This window comes from Chaetodon auriga, chromosome 15 (genome assembly GCF_051107435.1).
Source record: "Chaetodon auriga isolate fChaAug3 chromosome 15, fChaAug3.hap1, whole genome shotgun sequence".
Taxonomy (NCBI): Eukaryota; Metazoa; Chordata; class Actinopteri; order Chaetodontiformes; family Chaetodontidae; genus Chaetodon; species Chaetodon auriga.
The window spans coordinates 3257855-3283124 of NC_135088.1; the positions used below are offsets into that span (position 1 = coordinate 3257855).

Sequence of the window (25270 nt, forward strand, 5' to 3'; positions counted from 1 at the left end):
TAAGAAAGCCTCTGTGCAAAGATATCAAATTCAGATCTGAGGTCGTAGCTTCAGTGGAGAAGGTCCAGAAAGTCCCTGCTCGAGGAAATGGACTCATACAAACTCTCTCCACACAGTGGTGAGGTGGCTAAACTGTGGAAAGGTTTTGGAGTAGTTTATCAGCTGTTTTGATGCCATGAAGGTCCTCTTGGCTGCAAAAGGCCAAGATTATCCAGAACTTGAAGACAATAAGTGATATTAAGGTGCAGGTCAAACTGTTTTGGACATGTACAACACATGGGCAGTCTCTGTAGGACAGTGAGCAGTTTTTCAGGCTGGCAATTCCCAACAGCTTCAGGAATTTCACAAGTCCGGACCCATGTCTCTTGATCAAACCTAAGAGCTTTGATGAACTATCTCTGATTGACAGGCTGGATACACAGGACATAGTAATGCAGCTGGTTGAGGAGAAGAGTTCAACACTGTGGGTGTCAGCTGGAAACCACAGCAGGGAACTCACATCATCACCTGCTGGACATCTCTGCCAGAGAGGTTTAGCCGTCTGACAGCTGACAGTCAATCAGCAGGACCAGGGATCACATTGACTGGTGGACATCTGCTCGTGTGTAGCACCCACGTCGTTGCATTGAACTTGTCACTCACATAGCGAGATTGGTGTCTCTTCTTTTTCCAGTGACCGGTTCGGGTTTATGTAAAGGGTTTTCCACTCTTTATGTGTCCTGCTATGGTGACTACCACTGCTAATGTCAGCCTTCAGTTTAGTGTAGAGGGCAGAATAGGCTTGTATTTAGGAGAACATGTCATGGACTATCAGACTGCAGAGTGAAATAAAAGTCTCCATGAGGCCATATGGCTCCTGTGGATTTGTCTCCTGTCTCAGTCGCAGGTCTGATGGAGGCTTTTGCATATTCCTGCCAGCAAAACAAGATGCCATCACCTTCTCCCCACTCTGATATTCTCTCAGCTTGCTCTCAAAATAATCATTAGGCTCGGTCTAAGAGCCTCATTAAGACCCACTAAAGAGGTCGTAAGTTCTGCTTGCACTCTAATCAGAAGTGAAGTTTCACGCTCTGCTGCAAAGCCGGATCACAGTTTCATCTCCTCTGAGACCACAATCAAACACAACGAAATGCCTGTAATTATTCCAGATTAGACTGTTGATTACTGACAGGGATTAAATATTGTAAAATGATGATGTTTTCACAGGAGCACAAGGTGATTAACTGGCGCAGTTGACAAATTTGGCATACAGTAGCAAGATCTACGCTTTCATACTCGTGATAATATTGCATTTCTAAAATAGTTGTAGCTCGATTGTGTGACATAATGCTGATAAACACGAGCATTCAGCGGCAGATAAAATCACATTTCAGTGCCTGATGTGATAGTTTTTAAAGAACTAACAGCAGTCTAAGAAATCAAACTGCTTGGAGAGACAAATTGATTCATCATGAACAAAACTCCAGCATTGTTTATTGCATATTGTATTTTGCATTACGTGTTAAACCACAATAGAAGCCATGTTTGAGGTTTGAGGCAGAATAAAACACAGAATCTGTGTTAAAACACATTCACTTGCATGCTCAGAGACTCTTTTTTTCTAAGATGTAAGAAATGAAATGAAGTCTGTGTCTTTTCATTTTGGGCTAATTAATATTTCTACATCCAAAACTAGTGTTCCAAACACATCATTGAAGGCAGAGCAACAAATGGGTGAAGGTGTCTCGTTCTGATGTCAGTCACTAAGCAGAACCTACTGGTCACTGTGATGAGTTGTCTATCAACAGGATGTGAATTTAAAACCCACCACGAGTCAAATGTTCCCAACAGCAAGGTCAGCCACACTACCTGTTAGCTTTATGGTGATACAGCATGTGAGTGCCACACCTTTATACCCTGTGTGGCCTCTGGGGAGCCACCTTGGGATGAATTACACAACTGGTTCATTATTTAAGTTGTACAGTCTATCGTCCTGCTCTGCTAAATGCTAACATCACCATGGTAGCATGCTTGCATTGGCTAATTAGCGCTTACTTACACAAAGTACATCAGGAGTTATTCAGGAGATATTCAAATTGTATCAGAGGAACATTAAACGACGAGTGTCTGCATCCCTTACAAGGTTTATTTCAGCCTCCATAGTTCACTAATACATCTTGTCTCATGCAGCCAATGAAATCTGTGTAATGTCTTCTGTGTTTGTTGAGGAGCTTTGTTGAATCCAGGAAAATAACCCCAAGTTGGCATGAAATGTGCACAAAAACTAAGCCTCAGACAAATTTACGTGACTTGTTTTTACATGAAGCAGTGACATAAAATGAGCGAGGTCCAGGCCTTGAACACAGCTTTAAGTTCCAGGCTTCTTTTGTGATTAAAGTTCTTCCTGAACAGTTTTAACCTGCGGTCCAATCATTGTCACCTCTGCTGCTTTGAGGATGGGGACCATTGTTTTAACACAGATCCAGAGGTTCATGCATAAATGCTGCAGTAATTGGCCTGATAGTGAATCTTTTTAGCCTCTGCGGCTGAGATGACTCGTGACGCCGGTTGCTCATTTGTAGCGCTGCCCTCCATCTGTGAGCAGGTGGTGGAGGTGAGTTGTTTCCCCCTTAATGCATGCTGATCACACGTAGAAGAGAAAACTCCATCTCTACTGCGGCTTCACTCTTTATCTGTTTAATTCCCTGCTTTCATCACCACAGTTAAAACCAGCCTCCTTTCATTTGTCATTTCAAGGATCTGAGCGATGGAAGCCTTTGAAACCCTTTAATTAAATACTTGTTGAGTCACAACTTCAGGTCAGCCCGCTTCATTGTGATGTATCGACATCTCTGCCCACAAATAGCTCGACAACATCGTAATTCACCTGATCTCTTCATCTGCTTTCTGCCAACAATACACTTAGTAACTGCCCGGCGGGGTGTTTGACATAAAGTGTCCCCCCAACAGTTAGATCACCTCAACCCTCACAGCAGATGGGAATGCTGCTTTAGACAGTGATGAAGTAGCTGAATGGACAGGTACAATATCACACATTGAGGCACATCAGGAAGGTCGAGATCGGCCTAATTTACCAGTCCAATCAATCAAAACGACAAATGTGTCAGCAAACAACAACAAGAGGTGAGTTCTTTTTAAAGCTAGTTCACGATCCGTGATTAAAAACATCATTTATATCCCTCAATCATCTACAAATACAGATGTACCAGTTATGTATGTACACGTAATAGCTCAGGGTGCAACAGCATTGAGGAAATAACACACAAAGGAGCCGAAAGAGACTCACTGTGCCTCTATGAGGAAGAGTTACCTGCAGGTATTTTACTTTTTTTACATTATTGTTTGTCCTAACCATCAGTACTGAGTGCTATCCTTCATCCCTGGACATTTTGTCCTCACACCACCCTTGAGTGCAGTTATTGGAGCATTCACATAACGACTGAAGAAATATGCTAATTTAAGAGTTGATAATTATGCATCAGTCTGTTCCAAACTTTTCTGACACTAGATAGGATTTGTGTTGTCACTTTTTGAATCAGTGTTTATTGGTAAACACGGAACAAGCACAAACAAGTGTACAATAACATATAAATTAAAAAATTAAAAATTAAATAAAAATTAAATTAAAAAAATAAAGCGTGGATGGACTGTAGCTGCACAGGATGGATAATATCACCATCCCTGATCCCACCCACTGTTCAAATGCATGGCAGTAAATGCTTTTTTACTCTGAAGAGACTGAAAACCTGAACAAATCTGTAGTTCAGGAAAGAACCGAGGACAGAAATGAATAATTAATCGAATCCAAGCAAGATTCAAGTTTAATCGTTTCATAAAATTATTAAAAATAAAAATATCTTGTTTGCAGTTTTTACAAAATGTGATTGGTTATCAGCCTTTTGAAAGCATGTGTGTGTGTGTGTGTGTGTGTGTGTGTGTGTGTGTGTGTGTGTGTGTGTGTGTGTGTGTGTCTTCCTGTGGGAATCAACCGCTGATTGAGGGAGAAACAATCAGCGAGAGCCTTATTACGTTGAACCCTGCCTACAGACTTGCTAATAATCACACCAGCTAATTGATTAGAATTCAACAGAATCACATGTTCTCACCCATGACTCACAGCTCAGTATCATCCTCCTCATCCTCATCATGTTCAGCAGCGTGCCCGGAGGATTTCCCCGCACTGGGTTACACTTATAAAGACGTGTTACTTGTCACAGTCATTTTCAAACACCTCGCTAGATTGAAATAGATGCTGCTCTGATAAATAAATGGCTTCAGAAGTGTTGGTACTCTCAGGCTGGCTGTTTCCCCATGCTTAGCTTCAGTGCTAAGCTAAGCTAACCACTCTCTGGTTCTATAAAAGTGCCAATTTGAGCTTCCTTTATTGATAAATAATCTTATTTTGTGTGGTATTATTGCAGTGCTTAGGTTTCTGTTTAATTCTGTACATCTTACGGTACTATCGGTGACTTCAGGTCACGTCTTCTGCTGTTAGATGTCGTTGATGTGTGATGTTTTTTCAGACTGTAAATTTAACCCCCGATGAAGGTCTATGGATGAAACCGAAGCAGACGGAGCCAGAGCTGAGACGCTGTCACTATCTTTTAAATTCAGTTTATTCGACGTCATTCGCTCCTTGCATTGCTTTGATTATGCGTGTCACTTCATGCTAATGCAGCCTGCTGTTTATTCTTCATTCCCGACAGCGTTCAATATGCAACAGTGAGCTCGTGTTTGCATGCGTCCCGCTCAATGTATCGAGAAATTTTCACCCAAGGCGGAGCGGCTTTGTGTTTTCAGGGATGTTTATTCAATCCTCGCAGCGTCTCAACGACACTTGACGTGTGAGGGACGAGCTGTGGAAGCCAGCCGTGAGTCAATCACGACGTTCAGTCCTGTAAATGACCGGCTGCTCTGTTTGTCTTTCAGGCCAATAAACTTAGAACCAAGACCCTCCACAACACACTCAACCCTGTCTGGAGCGAGACCCTGACCTACTACGGCATCACCGACGAGGATATGGTCCGCAAAACACTCAGGTACGCTCACCTGTTCTCTGTGTGCCCATAATGAAGAGACAGATGTTGAATGTTTGGAGGAAAGAAGCAAGGGAAGAGAAGAATGACGGGGACAGAGGACAGGTGGAAAAAGAAAGGAAGGAAGGAAGGAATGGGAGAAAGAAAGGAAGAATGGAAGGAAAGAAAGAAAGAAAGGAAGGAAGGGATGTAATAAGGGAGCATAAAAGAAAATGCTCTAAAAGGAAAGACAGTTGGGAAGATAATGAGAACAATAGAAAGAGTGGAAAAAGAGGGAGGGAGGGAGGAAAGAATAGGGCAAGAATGGAGGAAGGAAGGAAATTAAAGGAATGAAGGAGAAGGGAAGGAAGGCGGGGAAGGTAATGAAAGTAATGGAAAGGGGGGAAGCAAGGAAAGGAGGGAGTGACAAAGGAAAGAAGGAAGTGAGAGGAATAGAAGGGAGGGAGAAAAGAATTGAAAGCAACTGAAGGGAAGGAAGGAAATTAGATAAATTGAAGGGGAAAGAAAGAAAGTGATGGAAACAAGGAATGAAGGGAGGGAGGAAGGAAAAGAGAGGAATGAAGGGGAAAGAAAGAAAGGAAAAACATGGAAGAAATGATGAAAAAAGAGTTAAGTGGAAAATGAGAGGAAGTGAAGCAGAAATGGAAGTGGAAGGGAAAGAGGGAAATGAAAGTAACGGACAGAAGGAAGGAAGGAAATGAGAAGAGTGGAAGGGAAGGAAAAGACAGAAGAGTGGAAAGGAAGGAAGGAAGGAGAGAGTAATGAAAGAAATGGTGAGGAAGGAAGAGAAGGGCCAGAAACAAAGGGGAGAAGAGGGAGGAAGGAAAGAAAGAAAGAAAGAAAGAAAGAAAGAAAGAAAGAAAGAGGTCTATAAACCAGTTTTCTGTGATGTTTGACAGTCCCTCTCTCTCTCTCTCTCTCTCTCTCTCTCTCTTTCTCTCTCTCTTTCTCTTTCCTGCCTCCGGAGTTAAATCACATTATTACAGCCTGTGTCTGACAGCAGCCATTTTAGCCAGAAATGATGTGGTTATTTATCCCGTGTCTCCCTCCTCTCGACACTTTATGAAGCACGTTTGCGAACCTGAACGTGTGATAGCCCCCGACCACGTTAACAGCCGGGAAATCCTTGGTTTGCGTAACCTCCACACAGCGCTGTGTTTGGGTGAGACGACTTCCTGTTTAGTCGGTTATTTGTGTTTCACTACAACACCTGAGAATAGACTGAAACCTGGAACAGAAAGGTGTACTTCCCATGATAAATGTGACGCTGTTATGTAATCCAAGTGTTACTTCACTGTTCTTTGCTCCTTTATTTTTACCAAAGTGTGAACTCTGGTGGAAGTAGGTTATGTAACTATATGTGTAATGTTTTGCTAGCTACAGTTACAGAACTGCGTGTTTCCCAGTGATAGATGGGCGTTTTCAGGGCCAGCGGAGGATTTGAGTTTGCTTTAGTTTTGTTTCCCACGAAGGATCTCAGCGTGTGTGTGGGTGTGCGCCTTCAGTTGTGACTTCCTGTGAGTGCAGGCATTCATAATATCACCGACAGAGAAAAACATCGTTAGGCGCCTTCTGGAATATCCTGACATCTGTTTGGATGAAACGTTCCACAGACGTTCATCACCCCCAGAGGATGAATCCCACTGACTTTATTGATCCTCCAGCGTCACCATGAGGGAGATATTGAGTGAAAAGAATAATCGGATGGTTCAACACACCTGGAGATACGAGGTTTTTCACAGTACAGGAAGGATATGAGAAAGTCTAATCTAAAAAGTAACTAGTAACTAAAGCCACTGCTATACACTTTCACGTTAGCATTGTCATTATGAGCATGTTAGCATGCTGACGTTAGCATTTAGCTCAGCCTCACAGAGCTGCTGGCATGACTGCAGACTCATTACTTTTCTGCATAAAGTACCACAAATACTGTTTGTTGTCCTATTGTAATATCTGAGTTCTGAATGTGAATTTCACTCGTGATATATGACCTTCAGAGGTCAGTACTAGTACCATTGTACAGTATGTACACTACAGCCTGCCAACAGTCTCACAATGCAACACATTGTGTTTTCTAGAGGCTATACACAAACTTCTCAGCGATGGTGTGAAGCAGCGACGGTCCATGTATTTACTGCTCACTGTGCAGTACCACTTGTTGTAAACCTCTTAGAAGTATTCAACACTGTTGTGCACAGTGTCAAGAAGCTGGTAGAGCTCCGTCTACGACTTCATCCATTTATGACGGATACGTTAGATTAACAGCTGAGCAATGTGCTCGTCTAATCATTAGAAAGTGTCTTTGTCACCATGTAACAGAGTGTGATTGTATTGTTTTTAATGATTTCAAATGGAATAATTAATTTTTCAGGCCTCAGATAAAGTTGAACATACTGTATCTCACAGCTGGTGGAGTAATGCCCAATCACCGTTATTGCCTGGCAACCTTATCCACACTCTGCAATTGTGGTTATTTGGTATTGTAGAGCAGGAACAATATGATTTTATTGTTACTGCATTGAGTACCACAACAACAACGAATGTCAGGAATACTGGCAACTTCTCAGAGATGTGATCTGACGGACAGTTGTCTGCACACGAGCCAAAAAAATCTATTCACATAACTGCCCTGATTAACCATTTTCCAGGAACAATGCTGTGAGAGAGGCCTCCTCATTCTCCGACAACACTGTTCATTTCTCTCTGTAAATTGAAATCTGAATTCAGCACCACCTGTCCGTGAAGCAGATAAGATATTTTTTATCTGTTGGGTTTCACTGGGATTCTGATTACGCCGCATCCCCCACAATGCTAATACATATTACTCATGCCGTTGGGTGCACAAAGGCTGCATGTTTTCCTCTGCACGGCGGCTGATTATGCGGAGAAAAACACTTGAAACAGGCAGTATTCCACGACATGAGCCTGATGTTGTCATGAGTGCGAATCATGTCATGTCAGGCTGGGAGTGCACACACGGGGCCTGTTTTCTGCATTTATTGAAGACATAGATCCACCTGAGAGCGGCATTGTCCCACATCAATAATTGGCATTCATTGTGAATGTAATGAAATGGCAGCGAGGAATATAGACTCGGAAAACTGAGGCTGAGCACTGTATACGTGCCTTTGTCTTTGTGGTTTTGAAAGAAGAGCTGCCCTTCAGTTCCCCATCAATCATTATCCTTTGTAAGCAGTCTTACTTTGTAATATAATGAATTTTGTTTTTATTGATTGAAGACCACGCTGGCAAACGTACACCGATGTTTTCAAAGGATGCTGCCACGCTTTGAAACGAGGATGTGTGCTGTGTTCATGTGTTTGGTGGAAACAGATAATCCGAGAGAGTAAACAGGCTGAATGTACGTGCACGACGGCCAATTCCATTCAAGAAGAAGACGAGAACAGGCTTGAACCTGCGATGTGTTCACGTTTGAGTCGTGGCTTGGCTCTAAATGTCATTTTTCAGTCGCTCTCATCCGGAGTCTCCCGTCTTATTTCAGCATATTTGGGTGTTTGGATTCTTACATGGCTGAATGCTTCTCAAATCCTAATGATGTCATAATTTGCTGTCATGCATATTGAGTCTGAGGAAAATCTCTTTCGCTGCAGAACTACGAGGTTTTTGCTTCAGTGCGATGAGGCCCAGAGAGGCATTTGGAGCAGCTCTGTAGTTGAGTGAAGATTCTGCTGAGAATTGAATGGCTGTGATTGAAGGTGATGAGCTCCAGGTGGAAAATGGCTGGTTTTATGGTTTTAAGCCTCTGTTCATCCACAGAATCTTAACCTGAGCCTCACTCCGTTCACGTCCTCCTCTTCCTGCTCTGTTCTCGTCCTCTCAGGATCTCAGTGTGTGATGAGGACAAATTCCGCCACAACGAGTTCATCGGGGAAACGCGAATCCCCCTCAAGAAGCTGAAGCCCAACCAAATCAAAAACTTCAACAACTGCCTGGAGAAACAGTTACCTGTAAGTCCACCGTGCACCGACACGTGTTTTTAACAGGACAATGAGTCAGCCTAGACAGAAACACAGATCAGACTAAGATGTTTATATTGTCTTTGCAGCATATTCTACTTTTCTATACACTACTCTTCATTACTGTACATAGCAAAACAATACTACACTACACTCCACTGTACACCATACTATATTCAATTATACTATACTAGCAGCATTTAGCATAAACTAATTAACAACACCGATTAACACTCCAGTATGTGCTGTACTACACTATTATACTATTCTGCTATACTATTCTCAGGTATAAACCTTACTACAGTATTCTGTAATATACTCCAGTGAGTAAAACACTATATTGCACTATACTCTATACTGTATTATACTATGCTTTACTGAACTATACTATGCTATACATACTATTCTATTATCCTATACTATGCTCTAGTATATACCATACTAGAAGAATTTATAATATACTACAGAAAATAATACAATATAGTATGTTATACTCTATACTTTAATATACTATACTATGCAGTGCTTTACTGTGTAGTACATTCTATATGATGCTATATTACACTATACTACTCAGTGAAACATATTTACTAATATTTCTGAATAATAAAATATTTGGTATTGTATCTTATACTGCAGAAATATCCCATAGTTTGGTTGCATTAAACAGTATCATGTTACATATAAGGCCAGGGGTTAAACCAACTGAAGGGTGTGTTGTGTATCTGGATTTATGTGTTAAATGTTTAACAAGAAACCAGTCAGCAAATCACTGGAGCACCGAACAACAGAGCAGAACTGGAGAATTTGGGTGTCCGAGGTGAATAGTCTGATTTCATCACAGAATATTAAGTAAAACCTTGGACATTTGACATTTCATGGCTGCAGGGTGGTTTATATTAGCTATGAGCCATTTTATTTTCCCTCACTGAAGGACATGACATGGCAGAAAGTGATGGGCAGCAGGCCTCTGACCTCAATGTGTATTCTGTGTCAGTACATTAGTAGATAATATATTACTCTACACTTTCCACCTTCCTCTTAATGAAATGACCTATTAATTTAAGCAGTAGTACAGGAAAAAAGGCAATACCTAAATTGTTTTTATCATCAAGGGATTATTATAATGATGTTAATTAGAAAACTGACATTTCTACAGATATATGAATACACACTGCGTGAATCACTTGTCTGAAGCTTTTGTTATAGGTCTATTTCGGTTTGGTTTCTTCCTCAGATTTCCAAACAATACTCAGCTATATGTTAAAGCCCGGATTACAGTGTTTTATAGAGAGTAAAAACTGAAAATATGCTGGACTTTTGTTCACTCATTTTTTATTAAATAATTTTCACAGTTACCACAAAAGATAACCAATCTCCAAAAAGATTTGTTAGATCTGCACATTAAACAGACAGAAGCTGAAATCCAGCTGCACAGGTGTTCCATACAGTACATGTTGGTAATGTCGGTTGGTTGGTAAGACGAACACCAGACCAAACATCAGTATCCAAACGGAATCAGCATTCACCACGACAGATTAGAGCGTTGGGTTTTGAGCCCATGAGTGGGGTGCAGGAGTGGATTATGTGTTATGAGAGCATAGCAGTAGCTTGTAGTATCATTGAACTGTGATTGAATATCCTTTTCAAATTGCCTACACAGTTTTTGGTTTATAAAAAAAAAAAAAAAAGAATCCTGGATCGTCCATGTTCGGAGTACAGAGCACTGCCTTGTGCTCGGAGAGACGAATTCCTGTTGCTCCGCTCATATGCTTTGTTGTCCATGTGGGAGTGTGAAACAGCATCCGAAAATACAAAATATGCTCGTGTATAACTGGTATCAAACAGCCACGGTGCGTCAACCACCCTGAGCCCTGATTTTGTCAAGGTTTATTTAGTGTAAGCACACGCTACCCTTCCAAAATGAGCATCTTTCTATGTGTGGTGGTTAATGTTTGTCATACAACCATCACAGCGTAACAGCGTCAGTAGAAATCACAGACACAGCATGGCTGGAGTTAGAAATCTTAACAGGACAGAAAGACTGATGACCCTGATGAAGACCACAAGCTGAAACACAAACCGTGTCAGTTTGAATATTTACAATAGATGCTGTCAGTCAAGTATATTCATAGCCTCCACCACGAAAAGCTCATCCTGACAGTGGATTACATGATGTTTCTGCATGAATCCATACCGTAACCGTAACTGAATGTGCAAATGATTTAGAAAACTGGAAGCAGACCTGCTTCAAACCGCTGGCCACAGATTTTCAGCAGCTATCTGCAGCAAAGACTGGATGGATTTACTTCCTTTTAGTACAACTGGAGGCAATCTCAGAACCCATCAGCTATCGTCTGATGATGATTTAGTCTCTGGGGGAAATGGCCAATGTCTCTGGGCTTCCGGTGCAGCTGGTGGATATCCGGGCCAAGATTTCTTTTCTGTGAGCCGGTCATTGTTTGCAGTCCAATTAGCAACTTGAGACAAAAAGACATCTCAGCTAATCTTTATAAGCTGATACTTGCATGTGACTGTTCCACCTCTTTTGCTCTCCACATGGACTGTTTACCTGCCATGCAACCAAAGCCCACTCAGATGTGATTGATCAATACTACTCAGACAACAAATGGTCTACAAAGGGAAACCAGAACTCTTGTGAAACCATAATTGTCCTTTGCAGACAGATTCTGCATGCATGTGCAGGTATCTGTTGGTAGAGATTAGACTGAAGGAGCAGATCCGGTAGCTCACACCATCACAGCATGCAGAGGCTTTCAGAGCAGATGTGTCTGTCCAACTTCATCGCTGTTTTTTCGGGAGTTGCCTGCTCTGTCCCAGTTAGGTTGCTTTGCTATTTTGCACCACCCTGTCATGTGTCTCACCCTAGCAACAGAGAAAATAAAGCACAGTTTGGCCGTTTTCACATTGAAATGCCTCAAGGCAAAGTGAAGCGGTGAGCGTGGTTGGTTACTGAGGGGAAGAGCTCAAGGCAGAAAGCTTTCTGCTCTGCTGGCTTTTGAAGTAGCGGATGAGGAGTTCTGTCTGAACTCAGGATGTTGTTTGCTGTGCTGTGGAGAATAGAGCACCGACCATTTAATCATCTCATCCAGCGGCTAGCAGTGCCCGTCTTATTGATGGTTTTGGGCTGACAGTGGAGCTTTTTGACTGGCTTGTCCAGCTCATAGAAAGGTCAGCCAGTACACCTGTGGAATGAACCTGTGACAGGATGAAATATAGTTAAACAAATACACAACACTATGATTAGACGTAGCCTAGAAGTCTAAATTTGTACCTTTTTTAATTGATCTCATCAGTAAATCATCCAAATCACTGGGAACACTGCGACTTAATCGTGATGCAAAGTTCATACATGTTCAAGTTAAAGAACTTTGTCATTATAGATAATTACCACCATAAATAGAAGAAACAAGGACACATTCCCACAGAAAGGTCTTTAAAAACAGAACTGTTTGTATGTTTTGGTAATCCCACGGTACCTGGACAGCTGTGTCCTTGCTGACACTGTGACCATTCACCCGTTTCTATGCAATGGATGTGTCTGCCAGCCTTGACTCTGCATCTGCCCTTAGCGTTGGCACCAGCAGAGAGCAAGAGGGCTGGAGCAGTGTGGGAGCCAGCAGCCTAATCTGGCAATGAATCTTGTATCAGTGTCTCTGTGCAATACATTTCTCCATTCCCTCGGCTCAGTCGGACAATGAAAGGCTTAACTGTAAGAGATGACCACCAATTTGTCGCTCACCCTGTTGCCATTTGGAGGTTTGATACCTGTTTTGGAATAGCACTTTGTCTCACTGCGCTGCATGTAAACCAGTGTTTAAAAGCTGTTGAGTTGTCTGCCCTGGATGCTCAGCACCAGCAGTAATGATGCTACTGTGCTGAATTCCTGGAGAGGGCACACAAAAGGTTATGGCCCATTAGTGGAGGAGCCCTAAGGGTGACAATGTTGTGGACTACAGCAAGATATCTTGACAAGTAATGAAACTGTTAAAGTATGGACATTCATGGTCCCAGGATGGTGATTACAACCCTAACATCCCCATCAGGTCAAAATCTTCTCTTACAGTAAGACCTTGGCTGCAGTGCTTATGGCTCCATGGCTCGCTCCATCAATTACAGTGGGAAGCCAGTGAGGGGTCAAAGTCTACTCACTGCACAATCCACCAATATAAAACTCTTTGCACATTGAACCTGCAATAACTGATTCTTTGGCCACTTGGCAACACAACACTGACATACTATGACTGTAAAAAGTCTTTGTGATGAACTTATTAGCAAACAGTGCCTGTTATCAGATCCAACAGTTACGGATTAATGTAGACATTCATCTGAAGTCTTGATTCTGGCCCAACTGGTGAATGTGAGTCCAGCATTCACTACCCTAAAAGCTGTTGGTTGGTTTCCACTAACTCGAAATATCTGGCTCTTTAGCTGCTAAATGCTCCACTATGTTCATCAGGTAGTTGTTAAATGTGTTTAACGTTTGGTGCTGACACACTATTTGCAGCCCCCCGGGCCAAAAGAAGGAGTTGGCGTCACTCCAACCCTCTGACTCACCTGTGGACATTCATGGTTAATGTATATGTTCAATGTCACTTTATCCATTAAAGTCCACGAAAACCTCAATCAGCCTACTAGTGATGGCGTCCTACATGAATACAAATGATTCCCCTGATCCCCCTAAAAGAAAAGTTTTGGTTCTGTCACATCAGTGATGTTACGTTCAAGAGCGATCCGATTGCTTTTTTTGAAGAAATGCTCTCCGGTTCATTCAAGGCAAGGCAGCTTTATTTACAATACACATTTCATTCAAAGTCATAAATTCACTGACCAAGCAGTCACCCTGTCTGATGTTTACAATGCAGAACATTGACATTACGAGTGAGTTATTGCTGCTAAACCTAGTCCAGGCATGCAAAATGAAATTATATTGGTGGGATGTTTGAATCTGATCCAAATCTTATCCTGTCACTGTCGTTGTAATCAGTTCGCACGTAAACCTCAAACCTCCGAACCCTTAAATAAAAAGATGAACATAAGCTCCGGCTCCCTTCAAAGACTCGTAACTCCCGTCACCGTCTCACATGAGTTATTTCTGTATTTGTTGTTTTCTCACTAGCTTGAAGTGGGCGGGACTCAGTTGGAAAAAGGTGATGTCAGATATATCCGTGCACCAATCAAAGTTTGGCAACATTTGATTCAAACTGTGAGGACAGTTTTTTGGTTATGTTGCCAGCACTTTCAAGAAGTCTGATCCAACCACACCCACACAGTCTCGATGAGGCAGATTGCTCAGTTTTGACTGTTAAACTCTTACTAGATAATAATTTTGAATGTTTTCCCCCAAATATTAACTTTGAGTTTTACTTTAGACGTGAGTTTTTGTCGTCAGATTTGAAAGCAGGAATATGTTGCGTGTGCAGACTGAATGCCAGTGCCCTGCAAGCCGCGGCTTCTTCTGTTGCATCAGCACAATAGCCAGCACCCCACTGCTCTCTGAGAGGTGTTGATCTGAGGGATCCTACCAGGACATTGGCAGGAGATGCGTTTTGGCCCGACTTCCTGTTGCACACATTTAGCCTGGTATCCTGAACTACCCACGCCTCGGTACAAAGAGCTTTGCTAATGACATGTGGCACAGAAACAGACCTGCTCCTCTAAGCATGTCAGGATTTCTCATTGTACTGTTTCAGTCAGGAGATTGGCAAAGAGGGAAACACTTGTGGCAGGTAATTAAGTTTTTGCACTTCAACCTGCATGTTAAGAAATTGAAATTGATTAGTCAAAGGAAAACTCTCTTTATCCTGGGATATCACCGGATCTTTTTCCTGGTAATATCTCTGTTTCCGTGGTAACCCCCCTGGGACTGAGTAATACCTGGAGGCCAGTCAATACAGCTGGAATATTATTGTGCTGGGTTGCTACCTCTGTGCTGCTCTGTTGTCAGTGTGTGGAGTTCAGAAAACAATGAGGCAGGCAGAGAGCGAGCGATGTATATCTCAGCCGATGATTTAGCTCTGCAGCTCCGTTCATTTAGAGCGATGTGCAGACAGTCACGTCGGAGGTGTCCGGTTATACTGTGCGTTAAATTCAATTAATGGACATCCTCTAGCCAATCTTAATTGAGTTTTACCCAAGGCAATGGTACAATTAGCTGGGAAATGTTAAGCAAACACTACTGCACAGCAGTGTGTTTGTTTATGTAAGTTGATTTTGTGTTTGAGCAGACTGATGGAAAGAGGAAAAGGAGGCTCACAGAAGCAGGGAAGGGCAGACTTTAGTCCATGAAGAGCCCAGTTCATGCAGTCGCAGACAGCTTAAGTGTTTCGTTTTGTGATTAATGATGTTACGCGGTAATTGAGTCTGTAAGCTTTAAATGTGCCGATTTGTTGGTCTATCTTGTTTGTATGCCAGCTTAAAAAATCATTTGTTAGGGATGGGAGGCTAGCCAGGCTAAATGGTTGGTCTGTGGGTGTGAAATAGAAGAGAAGACACTGAGTGCTGTAAAGATGTCTGCACTTGTCAGGTATGCCGACCTTGATACCATCCAGGCCGCCTGAGGTTTGCACTTCCTCCCTCGCTTTCTGTCTCGATACTCCTGCATTCCTGTCAGCCTCTCGGTTTGTCACAGACTTCCCAAAGTGCATCTTGTTAAAGGAGACAGAGAGGCAGAGACAACAGTAGGATGTCCTAAACGTGGATAAACAGCAGAAGAAGAGACAGGACTAAACGGATTTGACAGCGAACCGAGGCGGCGGCTGAAACATGTTGGCGTGCCAGATGAAATGGATGCCGAGTCCACAAGTCCAGTGAGACGTCTTGTAAAAGTCATCTGTGATTCATGTAGAGAGAGTCAGCTCCCCGGAGATATCTCATTAGTATCCTGCTGTGGACACTGTTGGACAGATTGTTGAGCAGTGTCTCCTACACACAGTACGAGACTGCGCGCAGAAACAAGTCAGCGACTGCAGAGACTTTTCCTCTTCCTTTTATTATTCTCATACTGTTTCTGAATATTGAGGATGTTCTGAGGCGTCAGTGTCGGACTGTGAATGCATGAGGCCACGGCGGTTTTCACAAAGACGGCTGCTTGAAGCTTGTGGTGATTTCTGATCATGACGGTTTGAAGCAGCAGTTTTCAGTCAGCTGTTCGTGCCGTGTTTCCAAGTTGTCGAAACAAGCGCACAGCAGAATGGTTATGACTGATTATGTATAATTATTCTACAACTAATAAAATTGATTTTGGCTTTAAAACCAACGAGACTAAGAAGTTGCTACTAAACTTTTTCTTATTTCTTCAAACCTACAATAACTCATTTCTTATTTGGCCACTCGGGGGCAGCAGAAACAAGTTGTGAACACATTGTTATTCATATGCGGTCGTGTTTATGTCCACCATCTTGAGATCAGGTGTCCAGTTCGTATGATACATCCATGAATGCAACATTCACTAACGTTCGTTTTCCCCACCGCATGTCTACTTGCAACACTCGACATGCATGGATGCAGTTAACAGTCCGAAATTTCATTATAGATTATTTTGGTAAAAACGAAACCTGAACCCGACCCAGACCTTCAACTATATGCAACAAAAGGGTGTGACTGATCCTGACTGTATCAGGATTTGGGTGAGGCCCTGAACAGAAGGATCCGTTGGGGTTGGAGTGGTCGATCGGGGTGGTAGTGATCGCTTTCCACCACAGTGTCTTTTATACGACCACTGGGGGGCGCCAAAGTCAGATCTTGTGGGCTTTAACGTACAGTGGTATTTATAACGCTGTTTTTTCATATTTTTATGCTGCAAAACTACATTTGATAAATGAAACAGGGAACTTTGAAATACTTTTTCTAGAACTGTGTAAGTTTAACTTTATAGCTTAGCCTGAGTGGGAAGTAATTGGCACTTTGTCATAAAGCGAGTCTGAATGTGACAGAAAAACTAATGAATATCATTTTAAAATGGCACAAACCAAATTGAAAGAACTCACAGTCCCAGTGCCCACATTTCCACAGGTCAGTGCGCTCTCAAGTAGCTCTTGATAAGCCTGAAGTTGTTAAGCCTCTGTGCATTTGCTCTGCTGATATGGATGGCCTTATACTGCATATGTGGTTTAAAATAAATGCTGATGTACGTAAAAGCCCAGTGCTTATACAGCAACTGCGGGAGCGTCGCTGGGAAATTGCATTTCTAAGTCAGTGGTCACTGCAGTGAAAAAACAAAGCTCAAAGAGCTCCTCCGAGGTCTGTTCTGCAGTCCTGTAAAAAGTCATATACTCAAGTATGTATTTTTCCCTCCGGAGAGTTCAAAGTGCTCTGAACGGAGGTGAAAAAGACAATCGCACTGATACGGTAAGAGCGTGATATCTGGTAACTGCTACTTCACCGCCAACATGCCCACTGCCCATTAAGAAGTGACTCTGCTGATTGATGGCTGGTCAAGTGGTTGGTTACCGGCAGGGATAATGGGCCTGGGTCTCAAAGCTGGAGGTAAAACCACAAGCTTGAAGACCTTCGAAATATCACTGAATGAGCCGATGAATGAGCAGCTGTTCAATCCTTCAACCACTCAGACTCTCAGCTAATCAGGCTACATTTATATGAATACATGTTATAGCTGCATGTTACGTATATATATGACTAACATGATAGTTACATGCAATTTACTGTGGAAGTGAAAACTGAATGTAGACACTAAAAGACATCAAAGGCTAATCAACGTGTTTGTGAAGGAAACGTCTCGTAGAACCTCAAAGCCCGTCCAGTTTCCTCTTTAAAGCACGTAGAAGAACCATGACCTGAAGGAACGAGTCTTCACAGACGTCTGAACCGAAACCATGACATTAACTAACTCACTGAATGACAGCAGTGATGAAAACCTGATCACAGACGTAAACCTCGGACTGCACTTCATACTTTTCTGCACAGCTGCTCTTCATTTTGCTTCTGACACAAATTATTTTTCCTTTTTGTCTTTGTCGGATGACTGATGTTCGGTCATAGCTGAAGCTCCGTCGCACATTACTGAACTTACTACATTAATTCTTGTCTTATGTCACAGGGTTTCAGTCTCATCTTGGCTTTTGGTTTTAAGTTTTGTGCCCTCAAACAGTCAAAGTGTCTGAATTGATGCGGACGTGAATGTTCGGTTCGCCTGGCACGCAGGTCGTGTCAGTTCAGGTGTTTATCTTGTCTCTAAAGAACACGGCAAATTAATTTTGATGAGGCCAGAGATGGCATCAATCAGCCAATCAGTGTTTGGCTGATTTTCAGGACACACAACCATCGAGAAGGTGAGGGCTGTCGACTTTTCCTCATATCAACTTTTACAGAGTGCTTTGCAGGACGAGTCTCCCGGGATTTAAAAAGTGAGTTAAACCCACAGTTTACAGAGTGAGAGCAGCTCCAGGTAATGATTTGTTGTCAGCGTGGATTAACAGCATTTTGGAAATTAAAGCTTTGGTTAAATCCCAAGTGTTGATGATGCCAGAAATGAGAAACAGTCGCAAATGATGCTGCTCATGAGGGGGAACCCTGGCTGGCGGCCACTCGCTCGCATAAATGCCTGCATGTGTTAGACTCTGTAACAAAAGAGTTTGATTTTCCTGTCGTTTGTACGCTGCAGGTCAACAAGACGGAAGACAAGTCCCTGGAGGAGCGAGGACGCATCATGATTTCTCTCAAGTACAACACCCAGAAGTCTTGTCTGGTCGTGGGCATCATACGCTGCGCTCACCTCGCCGCCATGGACGCCAACGGCTTCTCCGACCCCTACGTCAAAACGTCAGTATGACAGCACCCAAACACAGAGTATCCATAAAGCTACCTCCATAGAACAGCTGAGAAGAGGAAAGACGTGCAGACTGTCTGTGGAGCTTCACCTTTGACCCTCTGCGCTTGCTGTAGTTGTGTGCTCAGATTTCTTCTGCTCACATGCAGTTTTCAGTTCAAGTAGCCTTGAAGTTTCGACACCCTCAGTGTTCAAAATTAGATAAATAAATATGTGATTAGAAAGTGAATAATCGTATGCATAAATACAGATGAGTCATTTTTAGGGCTGCTGCTAACAATGCGTTGCCTTGATTGATTAATCGTTTTGCTGATGAAATGTCAGAAAACAGTGAAGAAATCACTCACTTCAGTCCCAGGTGACATCGTCAGACGTCTGAACAAAACGTCCGAAACCCAAAAGGTTTGAGTTTATTCTCACAAAAGACAAAGAAAAGCAGGAAATCCTCACACCTGACACACCTGAAGGGGGAGTTTGAGCTTTTGTGCTTGAAAAATGACTAAAACTATCAGAATAATAGTTTAATTTTCTAAGTCACCTCATTAATTGTTTCAGCTGTTCTAACTATGATGAAACATTATTTCTTTATGTCCTTGAAAAGGGACATTTTGAAATACAATCAGCTGGAATTAAATAGAAGTAATCTGCAATAAACAGTAACATTTGCTGTGCTGGATTGACTCTTAGTTTCATGGTTGTATTTTCTATTCTGTCTCAGTTTACTCGGACAATGATTCATTTATTGGTTATTTAATTTTGAACACTTTGGCTTTCCGTATAAAAGACCAGGAAGACGTATGAAGCACTGACGCTCACAGCTCCACCCTTTGAATTTAATTGAACTTTTATCGGTACTTTGCAGTGTAAACAATCAAATGTATGGATTTATTATCATTAACCGAAGTGTTGGTCAAAGATAAAATCCAACCTGAAGCATCATTAAGAGTCGACCTTCGGGCCTCAGGAAATAAATTTCATTCTAATTGGCTTGTTGTCGGCGTCCCCGTCCGTAAACCCTGAATTCACCTACCATCAAACATGGACCCGTAGATTTAAAGAGACACAGAATACAAACATGCGTTGGCTTCACATAAACCACGCGTTGATTGACCGCCTCTCTCCTCTCCACGAACGTTTGGCCTCAGAGCAGCGGCCGCTCGTCGTCGTCGTGTGGAGATGGATTGGCTGGCGGTGCCGATGTTTTAGCAGCGACGAGGCGGACTGCCTGTGATTATCAGCAGCAGGAAAGACACACAGCACAAGAGGCCATCTGCAGGGCTGCAATTTGAAGGAGAGTCCTATTTATCACACCTGAACATTTCCCAAGTCTTTCATCTGGCTGAGCAATGAAAGCGCAATTAATTTCCGACTCTGCTGTGCACAGCTCGAGAACAAAAGCGCGACTCGTTTCGGAGAAGAGGGGCTGGCAACAATTTTCCAACAGTCTGAGGTTGAGGAAATCTCCCTGAAGCTTGAAGGACACACGGGCAGATAATAGGTTTACTGACAAGCTCATGTGAGAGGGAATAAAGGACGTGTGCACTCTGTCAGACGGACAGGGCTGCATGTTTTCTCTGCTCCGACACCGGAAAGAGTCCGTCCGCCGCATCAGGTCACAGCCGCCACCTGGACTGTAAACGATCATTTCTGCCATATTCTTAAAAAACACATGAGGGCATGAGGGAGTCGAACAAGGTAGAGGCGTCATTGTGTGACGTGCATTTCATCTCCTGAGCGGCTGTGGCTCAGGAGGTCGGCGGTTTGATCCCCGGCCTCAGCAGCCCACATGTGGAAGTATCCTTCGGCAAGAAACTGAACCCCGATGCTGTGCCATCGGTCTTTGAGTGTTATTTAAATACAGTCCATTTACCATCAAGACTAAAGGTAAAGATATGTTTAAGTAGTCCTAAAATACTAATGCTGAAGTAAAAGTAAAATATACAATCCTGATCTAAAGGAGTTTTAACGTAACGTAATTAAAACCAGACTCAATCATTTCCAATCAAACTCTGGTTCCTGAAGTGTCTCTGAGTCCACGTGTTAACCTCCTCCATCCAATCATGTGTTCACAAAGTGGTGAGCCTCGCTCCATCCTCGCTCGTGAACGACTGAGCCTTTCCAGGATGCCCGAGCGTGATGAACCTGTTCACCTGTGGAACGTTCCAAACAGGTGTTTCTGGAGCGTTCCTCACCTTTCCCAGTCTTTAGTTGTGTGACTGGTTTGAAACGAGCTGCTGGAATCAATTTCAGAATGAGCATAAGTTAAATTCCACCACTGAAAATTGCAGCCGTTTCCACAGTGAAGCCTCGTTTAAAAGCAGCGTCGTGCACAATAGCTTTGTTTGCATCCTAACTTTCACTCCGCTCGTTTCGCCCGGGGGTCAGCAGTCCCATTACATGACAACAATTAGGCTCGCTGCAATATCCTCATCAACAACAATTTCAGCCCTCAATCCCCCGGGGGCGCGTGTGTGAGCAATAACCCACTTACCCTCCCTTTAAGTCTGTGTGTTACCTTGGGAAATTGAAGTGTGTGTGGGTCCAGTGAGCACGTAGAAGTAAAGAGGGATGTGAAGAGCTCCTGTAATTGCTTGCTGGTTTGAAATATACCACACCGGAAGGAGCATTATTACCCAAAACGGCTCTTTTCCAAATGGACAGAGGTAACGCTCAACATTCACCACGCTACGCCGAGTACAACCTTCCTTTTGCATCATTTATGGAGGCCTTAACACACACACACACACACACACACACACACACAGCGGCCGTTCATCCATTACCAGCGGTGCCTGCACTCACACCAGCCGTAACACTAATGTTCGGTTTTCATCGTGCAGTGAGAACAAACTGAAACTGATCAGCAGTCAGCTCCGTTGCCAGTTTATTAGGTACGCGTAAACAAAGCGAAGGCAGTCTGATAAAACACTTCCATGATGTTCAGTTTTAATTCAGGGAGCTGTTTTACAGGCTGAAGTTCGTAGTAAACTAAATATTGGAAACAACTCTCAGTATAACACAATACAGGCCAAAAGCACTGTGAACTATAGCCTCTGAGAATAAAACCCAAACCTCTCAGAAGTAGTTAAAAATTTAACATTATATCCTTGGTTCGAGTAGGATTCACTGCAGGGCTGCTGCATCAGTTCAGTCTGCCTTATAAACAGGAAACTGAATTTAGTGTGATTCTAAAACTCTACCAGAAGAAGCTCATAAAGCCTCATTTTGGTGATTTAGGGTTTAAATAAACTTTACGCTGGAGCTCTGCACCGCTGTGATGAGGCGGTCCGACCGACTTTGGGACCGTTTTATTGTCATGTGGTGTCTTCACCTCTGTAATCTCATCAAAAAGACACCAAAATGAAATTTTGGTGTTAAACCGGCCGCGTTAATCTTCACACAGAGCTGCTTTGAGAGGCGGCGACACGGCGGCGTCTGTGTGTCTCCAACTGGAAGAAATGTCTTTAATAAAAACTCAGGTGGAGTCTTTAAAGTAGATAATGTAGTCATGTGATGTGTACTGTAATGCAGCTGTGTGGCTGAATGTAGAGCAGTGCCACAGCGCCCTCTAGAGGACAGAGGTGTACAGAGGCGCCTCCACGTCGTCCATGAGGATCTACAGGGTTGATGAGGGTTTCAAATAACACTCAGCATCATGTAGGAGTTAATAAACGACTTTGAGGTGTTTTCTGCTCGCTGTTCCTTCTCAGCACTGTTCAGTCCTGTATTCAGTTTTCCTCCACCCCCCCACCCCCCACTCTGCCCTCCTGCAGGTATCTGAAGCCGGACGAGAACAAAAAGTCAAAGCACAAGACTGCTGTGAAGAAGAAGACGCTCAATCCCGAGTTCAACGAGGTACAGACCACAGCTAGGGCGCTAAAACCTCGCAGCTCCAATTTCATTTTCCGTGGTTCATCCCCTGTTTTCCTTCTGTCTGAGTTGAGTGCTTATCCGGTGCTTTCATGTGCCGAGCAACCTCCGTAACCCCGAGAGCCATCTGAGAGGGCACGGCTGTCAGATGGAAAGGAGGCGCTTTTCTCTAAATTGATCACAGGACGACTTTCTGGGAGCTGGAGCTGTGCGTAGAAGAGGGCAGAACATGTCATGGACGTAGTTCAGGTGTCTTTGGATGCTTTATCTCACCTCATAACTGCAAACCTGTGATGACGTCGATGCAGCAGCCTTGAAAACTTGTTTCAAACGGTCACTGATGTTGTCTCCATTTCTTTGAAAGCCCTGAGATGTTTTATCCGTCAGGCTCTCGCTCTGAACGACGAGGTCCTGCACTAACATTTATCCATGAAGGAACTCAGATTTGCTCTTCCACATGAGGGATTAATGGGGTTTCTCAGTGGCTTGAAGGGGCGGGTTTCATTTGGAAAAAAGGTGATTCTCCTGTGCACCAATCAGGATGTAGCAACATTTTTTTCAAAGCTTTTATTTCTGCTTATTTACTCGTGAATATTCAATTTTGTAGAGAAAGTGAGTTTTCAGGACCTTTAAGGCTCTTTAAAGTTAGCAATGGTTGACGGCTGCTTATGACCGTTTTAGCATCATTCAGCTGTTTGTTTTGGTTTTCATGGCCTTTTGGTTCACTCTCAGGCAGATCTTTGAAGAGAAACCTCTCTGATTAAGAGACTATACTCCACACACTCAGCTCTAAGCAGCACACGGACAAAGTTAGCCAGAAATGTGCCTCAGGAATGGACGCTAACGCTGCTCCACGTCTGCTGGATGTGTACATAATCAACTGTTTGCTAAAGTCCAGTCAGAATTATAAGGTGATGCTATGTCATTGTTGTGTTTACAGCTCGTCCCGTCGCCCAAAAAAATCAATCACAGCAGGTTTACAGGGGGACCTTTACATATTTTGTGCTGTAAAATTTGATAAGGTCATTTTGGAGAAGGAATACTCGCAGTCAGCTCTTGTTTCCTTCTGAACGAGCCCGACAAACACCTCTGTTGAAACCAAAAACGCTGATTGGAAATGCTGGTGAAATCTCAAATGCATTGCTAAAGACCTCGAGGATGTTTGCAGTGTTTTGCAGAAGGATGCCAACATGTTTTCAAGGCTTTGGCTCGGAAGTACCCGCCTGTACACGAGCAGTCGGCCCCGGACAAACGCTCGCGCAGGCCAGCGGCTTGACATTTCCTCTGACATTTTTTGCGCCCATATTCCTCCATCACCTCTTGGCCTTTCTGTCAGAGACGAGCATCGGGGTCCTCCTCCGTATCGAGGCATTGATTTCATTAAGGCGGAGCAGCAGCCTTGATTGAACTGCAGATTGCAATGCAGAATGAAGGCTTCTGCTTCTCACGGTGCAAATTGATATGAGCAGAAAGGCTCGTTTCATCTATTGGACAGTACAGTTATTGATTATACCATCATCCCGTTAACATACTCCAGCATGTATTTCCATTTATGTCCAATCAGGATACTTCTGACACTCGCAGTATAATGAACAGGTTTCCTGTAGAGTCCTGAACCAACAGGACGCGAGAGCCGACATTAACCTGCACGTTATTCGATTCTAACAAAAACAGCTCAAACACAATGAGGCGCTCAGCAGTGAGTGAATCAGCTTCACCAGGATGGATTCAGGTTTGATAATCATGTGAAGTCGACACCACGCACCACGCTCGTTCAACACGTTCCACATACGTGCAGAGGAACTTCTGCAGCTCTCATTTTCTGCTGTCGTCTTTTCTGCAGGAGTTCTGTTACGACATAAAATATGCAGACCTCACCAAGAAGACCTTGGAGGTGACCGTGTGGGACTACGACATCGGAAAGTCCAACGATTTCATAGGTAAGCACAGGTGAGCCGTGCCAGGGCAGCTCTGCTTTCACCAGACACGACGACGGCGTGGGACGAGCTTAAGTAGCTTTACTCATCAGCGTCAGCAGCACCGCTGGCCTTCTGTCCAGCTGAGTCTGCCATCTGCCCGGCTCCGGCCAAAGCTGGCGGCTGGGAAACAAACAACCACTGAGGCATGCTGGGAACTAACCAGCCGGCCATCGTGTCCTCGTGTCTGTGAAGCGTGATGCCCAAAGCGCTCCCTCCACAGTGAGGAAATCATCTTTGTCAGAGCTTTTATTGGACTTAAAATCAAGTTAATTAATACATTTCATGTCAGAAAAATTGTATTTCTGATGATGTATTTGAGTAAAAAAGTTCTTGGAGTCGTGGAAAAGGCTGGAAAGTGGACCTTGAGGTCATGCTCTCGTCCCTCACAGAGTTGAGCTGCCACTTTATTTAACACTCAGCCTGACACGGTGTTTGTGTTCAGCGCTCCGTCTTTTGGACTCATAAGTCATCAGGTACATCTTAAACTCTGTGTAGAGGCGGTCTCAGTAGCTTTGCTGTCCATCACAACACCTTTCATAACACAGGTGTTGTTCAGCCGGTTTGTGCTGTTGCTAAGACACTGTAATGATCTGCTGTTAC

The 25270-nt window shown here is 43.3% G+C and overlaps 1 protein-coding gene across 2 annotated transcripts in view; it reads left to right on the forward strand.

The window, feature by feature from the left end:
- Positions 1-25270, forward strand: part of doc2b (double C2-like domains, beta) — a 109602-nt gene that overhangs the window by 80233 nt on the left and 4099 nt on the right. For both annotated transcript variants that reach the window (XM_076750326.1, XM_076750325.1), the window contains 5 exons: positions 4930-5039; positions 8878-9004; positions 18657-18814; positions 22595-22676; positions 24535-24631. In XM_076750326.1, coding sequence (XP_076606441.1) covers positions 4930-5039; positions 8878-9004; positions 18657-18814; positions 22595-22676; positions 24535-24631 — 574 coding nt within the window. The remainder of the gene's footprint in view (positions 1-4929; positions 5040-8877; positions 9005-18656; positions 18815-22594; positions 22677-24534; positions 24632-25270) is intronic.